The sequence below is a fragment of the Anopheles ziemanni genome, chromosome 3, assembly GCF_943734765.1.
Source record: "Anopheles ziemanni chromosome 3, idAnoZiCoDA_A2_x.2, whole genome shotgun sequence".
Classification (NCBI taxonomy): Eukaryota; Metazoa; Arthropoda; class Insecta; order Diptera; family Culicidae; genus Anopheles; species Anopheles ziemanni.
Window position 1 is genome coordinate 66,501,231 of NC_080706.1, and position 5,920 is coordinate 66,507,150.

General features: G+C 43.4%; 1 protein-coding gene across 1 annotated transcript; it reads left to right on the plus strand.

Annotated features, from left to right (window-relative positions):
• Nucleotides 1–2,178: 2,178 nt before the first annotated feature.
• Nucleotides 2,179–5,623, plus strand: LOC131288129 (SET domain-containing protein SmydA-8). The gene is made up of 6 exons (XM_058317241.1): nucleotides 2,179–2,334; nucleotides 2,519–2,656; nucleotides 3,192–3,314; nucleotides 3,515–3,705; nucleotides 4,561–5,303; nucleotides 5,379–5,623. The coding sequence occupies exons 1-6, from the start codon at nucleotides 2,179–2,181 to the stop codon at nucleotides 5,621–5,623; spliced, it is 1,596 nt and encodes a 531-aa protein (XP_058173224.1).
• The last annotated feature ends 297 nt before the right edge of the window (nucleotides 5,624–5,920 follow it).

Consider the following 5,920-nt stretch of genomic DNA (forward strand, 5'->3'; position numbering starts at 1 on the left):
AAAATAAACAACAACTAAATTATGTCCCTAAGGCCACAAACACAGGCAACTCTTGACACTGGTGGTATGTGGCGCGTGGCGAGAAAAACACGCGTTTGAATTTGTCTTTGCCGTGTTTCAAAAGCCACCCGTCGTTGGTTGGGGTTTGGGCTGGCAAACCGTCCGTCTGTCGAAGAGGATGGCAAGTTTTTGGCTCTTTGGCACCATTCGATCGTATTTCTTCGCGAAACCACTTACGCCGGCAAAAAAAAAAAAAACGCCAATGGGTTGGGCTTGCGGCGTCTGGTAGAAATCGAAAACTCACGAGGAGGAACCAAAAATATATCTCCGTCACTGGCCTTTGTCATGTGCATATGCAACTCGTCTGCCGTCTGAGTGGTTCGTGTGATGCAAATGCAAGCCGTGGTTTGCACCATACGCGGCAGCGAAAGTGATGATGAATGGGAAGATCTCCGATCTGAAGAAGTCTCCCATGAAGTACTCGAGAACGGCTGGCATTTATTTATTTGCATGCACCTGTTAGCGACTGTCCTGAGACTCGCGAAAGTGCATAACCTGGAGGGGTTTGTCTGAAAGGGTTTTAGGGAAGTTTTAGTTGTTTGAATCTAAAATAAACAACAAAGGAACATACGCAACCGTTGCAATTTAACTTGATACATGATCGTTCAGTCGACCGAGTTTGGACCAAGTTTTGATTCATATTAAAGATTTTATTTATTCTAAAAATAACTTAAGTGTACTTTTTACATTTGAAATCATTTTAAACTATATTCATAGGATAAAAGAAAGCACAAAATAAACTTAAAAATAATTATTTCGTGGCAAAAATATACAACTTTAGTTAACAACGATTGTTAAATGAAACAACCATAGGGAAGAAATCGCAAAGTGAATCGATAGGGGTTGTAGAAAATGACGTAAGTACAACCGATACGTACATCAGGATTTGCTGGGCAAAGTAAGTTCTTTGTGACACTGAAATAACCTGCCTAAAATAGCCACGTCTAGATCGATTCCCATTTGGCCAAAGCAAGTTTAAATCGATCTTTAAATTCACGTCCAACATGTGCTGCAATTTTCGTGTTTCCAATTTGCCCTTAAGAACAAACAAACCGCGACAAACGATTGATCTGTAAAAGTGTTTAACTAACAGCAACATTTTTTAATGACCATGAGTAAAATGATTGATTGAAAGTGAACAGAAAATAGGCCACCCTCGGTTCCCATCGATCCACGATCCATGATGTCAAAAGGTTAGCTCCGTTTACATTACCTTCCACAAAACGGCTTGCGGTAGGGTAATAAATAAATCTTAAGCTCGTAAATTTGTGCCTTACTCAAATGCGTTGCTTTGGTGGGTAATTTATTTTCCCCTTTTTGTTGCGTTCGGCCGAAAGCAATTTATTGACCTTACGGCGATATGTTATGCCATTGCACATTCGTATGGTTGCATCCAGTGGATCTTCCTTGTCATATTCCCAGCTTCCTGCTTCTGAACTATCGCTTTCAGTTTCAAAACCCCAAGGCGAGTTTTCAAAACACGCTGACGCTTGCGCATAAAAACAACGTCTAATGTGGAGGAACTCACGCCAAACTGGCCGATTCGGCAGCGGTTCATCCGTCGGGTGGCCACTTGGCTTTGCGATTAGACACTGCGTCAGCCAAAGCCAGTCGATCTTGGACGGTCAGAGACTCCGGTGCCGACGTTCGGAGTGCGACCAACTAAAGCTGTTCCTGCCTCTTGTTACGTTCCAATCCACAGGTTCCATAGTTTTCCGGAGTTGTAGATAGATCTTGTGAAAAAGTTTCCGATAGCAGGCCGAAGTGTCAAGTTAATTTATGTCCCACATCGTGTCGGGGAAACATCACCCAGATCGAGAGGGGTTTTTTTTCTTTGGCTCTAGTTTTCGGCCGAGCTCTAATCGGGCCTCCCCATTGTCCGTCGACCGGTTGTTTTGGGGTAACCGGTCCCATGCGCCGTGTTTTTGTGAAATGAGGTGAAGATAAAAATATCATTTCCCTAGTGCTGCCGACACTCGAAGCGAGGACGAGCAGGAGGAGGAAAAAGAACGCCGCCTTGAAAAGTGAAATTGTGACGTCAAGAGCCACGTGGCAGAGCACGGAAAACTCGAGACTCGGTGCGGTTGAAGTTTAGTTGATTTCCATTGTTTCCGCACGATGCTGGAAGAGGACGAAAAGATTGAGAAAATATGCTGCGTTTGCAAGAAGGAGGCAAACAAGCGGTGCTCCCGGTGTGCCATGGTGTTTTACTGCAGCACCGAGCATCAGCAGCAGGACTGGAAGACACACAAGAGTGTCTGCCACCCGTTTAAAGTACGTGAGAACCATGCCAACCATCAGCTGATCAAGTGTTCTTGGTTGATCTTATCCTCTAATAGTCACTAACGTGAACGATCAACTTCGATTTCGAACAGTGGTTCGCATAGGGCAGAATGTAGACTTTTGTTTCGCGTAATAAACACTATGTTCACGATTTACCCGCTTTTCGCCTCTACAGATCTGTTCCAATGAACAGTTCGGTCGGTTTCTGGTAGCGACGCGGGATATAAAGGCCGGTGAGATCGTGCTCAAGGAATCGCCATTAGTGTTTGGACCGGCGCAGATTACCGGACCAGTATGCGTTGGATGCTTGCAGGTGAGTGAGAATTCTTGTAAAGCTGTGAACCATTTATTAGATTTTCCTTTAAAAGATCATAATTGAAGCTTAAAAGAATTTCGAGTAATATCTAATAACGTTTTTAAGTAAATGATGTAAGTTTAAAACCTTTCTTCGTTCTCTAATCGTTACCTTTATTATTATAATCGAAGGATGCTTAGAGTTTTCCCAACTCAATCAGTGTTAGTCAGGGAGGTTCATTAAACAAATTAATGATTTATTAATCAAACACACTGCACCCGCAGAAGAACCGTTGACAGGTTTATGGATCAAAATTTATTTCGATATCTTCCGTGAAATGGTAGATTGTGTTTACGACCGCGTTTTCCTCCCGATCAGATCGTTTCTAACGAGCTCATCCAACCACCGAACTGTCGAAAGATCGCCGCGTCCCTTCCACTGTTTCTCCATGCGGGAGCGTTGGAATCAAAAGAACATGACCGGTCCATTTTGTTATTGTTTTGCGGGATATGGTTATTTTTAAAACGAAATATCACGTTTTCTTCCTCGTCAGGGCTTGGAGGAGAAGAAGCATCTGGAGTGCGAGAAGTGTGGGTGGCCCGTCTGCAAACGATCATGCCAGGATCACTCGTCACACCAGGCGGAGTGTAAGTTCACCGTAGCACGGGGCAGCAAGGTACGTATCTCGTGAGGTGTGCAATAAAATTGTCGTAATGAAAGCGATCCTTAAAACGAAAAACCATTTCCCGGAACAACGGTTTTTTTAATTCAAAACAACGAGTGAAAAAGGCAACCCATTAGTGACGTGATTTAGTTCAAATGAAATGAAACAAGACCTTAGACCTAAACCACGTAAATCGATTTGAAATGCTGCAGGTTTCCATTCAACACTACTACGTGCCGCATCCGACGTACCAGTGTCTGATGCCATTGCGTTGTTTGCTGCTCTCCGAGACCGATCCGGCCAAGTGGAATGCACTGGAGCGGTTGGAGTCCCACGACGAGGAACGGCGTGGTTCTGAGCAGTGGCGGAACGATCGGGAGGGAGTGGCCAAGCTTATTCCCCGGTAAGAATACTATCATGTTTCAATCGTAAAACAAAATTTATTTCCCGCATGACATTGAAGAACAATAGTCCAAATTTTCGAAGATAGGTTCTTCGAAACAATTATTTATTGTATAAAACTACGGAAACGGCATTAAAAAAGAACTTTAGCAGAAAGCAATCAGTACTGAGTCAGAGCTATTTACAAGAATTTCATGATGATAAGATTCTACAATTACAAAGCAATGTTTAGGACTGTTTTAGATAATGTAGTTTAAATTAGTTTTCATCATAAAATGTTTTATTGCAATGAATGTTTCAACATTTGATTCAATAGAAGATAAAGAATATGTACTACTTTGAGTTGATTTAGTTTGGAAAGTAACAGGTTCTGTATCTTTAGATAGCTTAACATTTATACTGTCCCAATATGAGCAGTTTTTTATTTTTATTTTCCATAACCATGCAAGGGTTATAAACTCAATCTATTTTGATTCATTTTGAGACATTTTATAAATTTCGTGTGGAATTCAATGAATGTATAGATGAATAAAAAACATGATAAAGTAAACTAAACAAATTTCAGTCATAATTTGTTTTATCCTGTTTTATCTGTTAATTTTCCTGTAGAGCTATGATATTTTATTCTCGTATATTTTAACATTGCATAAGTTAACTCAAAGCATGTGCAGCTTCCTCCACCTTTTCAAACTTAGATTTTGTTTCACTAAAATTGAAATAATCACACAAAGTTAATGGCAATTTAACTTTGTCAATTTGCCAATTTGAAACGTTGAAGTGATTTATTTGAAAAATAGAATAAAACTGGATACCCGTTCTGTATTCATTAGTTCATTAAAACTTTTCTTCTTTCCAGCTTTTTCAAGTGTGAAAACAAATGGGACGAGGACGAGATCCTGCGGGTTGTCGGCATCATTCACGTGAACGGCCACGAGGTTCCGCTTACCGACCCGTCCTCGGTCGCGATCTACAATATGGCCTCGATGCTGGAGCACTCCTGCCGGCCGAACTTGGCGAAGAGCTTCACCAATCGGAACGAGATCGTCATCTGGGCGCCGAACGCGATCCGGCGCGGCGAGCGGCTCAGTATCTGCTACACCGACGTAATGTGGTCCACCGGCAGCCGGCTCGAGCACCTGCAGCAGACAAAGATGTTCCGCTGCGAGTGTGAACGGTGCAGCGATCCGACCGAGTACGAGACGTACTTCAGTGCGCTCCGATGTTCCGGCTTCCAGAAGGACGGCAAGTGCAAGGGGTACCTGCTGCCGGTGGACAAGTCCGAGTGGACCGGCGATTGGTGCTGTCTGCGGTGCCGTAAGGAGGTGACGGGGGCGGCCGTCTGCCAGATCCTGGAGCGGTCACGGATGGATCTGGAGGCGATGCAGAAACATCGCGAGGACCACTGTAACAAGTACATTAAACACTACTCGAAGTGGCTCACGCCGAACCACCAGTTCATGGTGGACGTGAAAATATCGCTGTCGCAGGTGATAGGCGGCAACAACCCGGAGGCGATCAAGAAGATACCGTACGATAAGCTGATGAACAAGATCAAGATCTGCCAGGAGCTGATTGCGCTGTTCGAGAAAATCTGTCCGGGTAAGAGAAAAGGGTCATCTTAGCGGAATATACATAACACTCCGAGTAATTTGTTCATTTACTTTTGCATTTCAGCCGAAGCACGCGCCTTTGGAGCGACCCGGTTTGAGCTGCATGCAGCCCTCGCGGAGCTGGGACGACGGTCCACGGAATCGAACAATGCGGCCGCGTCCGTACAGCTCGAGGATTCGCTGTACAATGCAATGGAGTGCGTCCGAATGCTACTGCACGAACCGTCCGCTCTGATGGAGAGTAAAATCTGTGCCCAAGCAAAGCAGAACGCCGAAACGTTGAAGGCTCTTCTAGGAATCAAAGATTGAAGCGTACGACATGCGCTCTTTGTAAGGTAAAAGACAATGGAATACTGATTGATTATGCGGCATTAAAACTACGGATGGTTGAAAAGACGACTTTTAAGTGAGGCTAACATAAGAGCGTTGAAAATACAATAAGAGAAAGCTCCATAAATGCGAAATGGAAGTAGGAACTTTTCGTAAATGTAAGACCTAAGAATGTCACAGAAACAGAAGATGACCTTAGCTGTATCGATACTATGGTATAAATTAAATACAATACAAATAAATCGAATGTTTTCCAAATCTATTACTATCCTGATA

What these genes read in the sequence shown, in the direction of transcription:
- LOC131288129 (XM_058317241.1), top strand. Translation starts at nt 2,179, where the DNA reads ATGCTGGAAGAGGACGAAAAGATTGAGAAAATATGCTGCGTTTGCAAG. An exon ending in GTGTCTGCCACCCGTTTAAA is followed by an intron (nt 2,335 to 2,518) that starts GTACGTGAGAAC and finishes TCGCCTCTACAG; the next exon opens with ATCTGTTCCAATGAACAGTT. An exon ending in CCGTAGCACGGGGCAGCAAG is followed by an intron (nt 3,315 to 3,514) that starts GTACGTATCTCG and finishes GAAATGCTGCAG; the next exon opens with GTTTCCATTCAACACTACTA.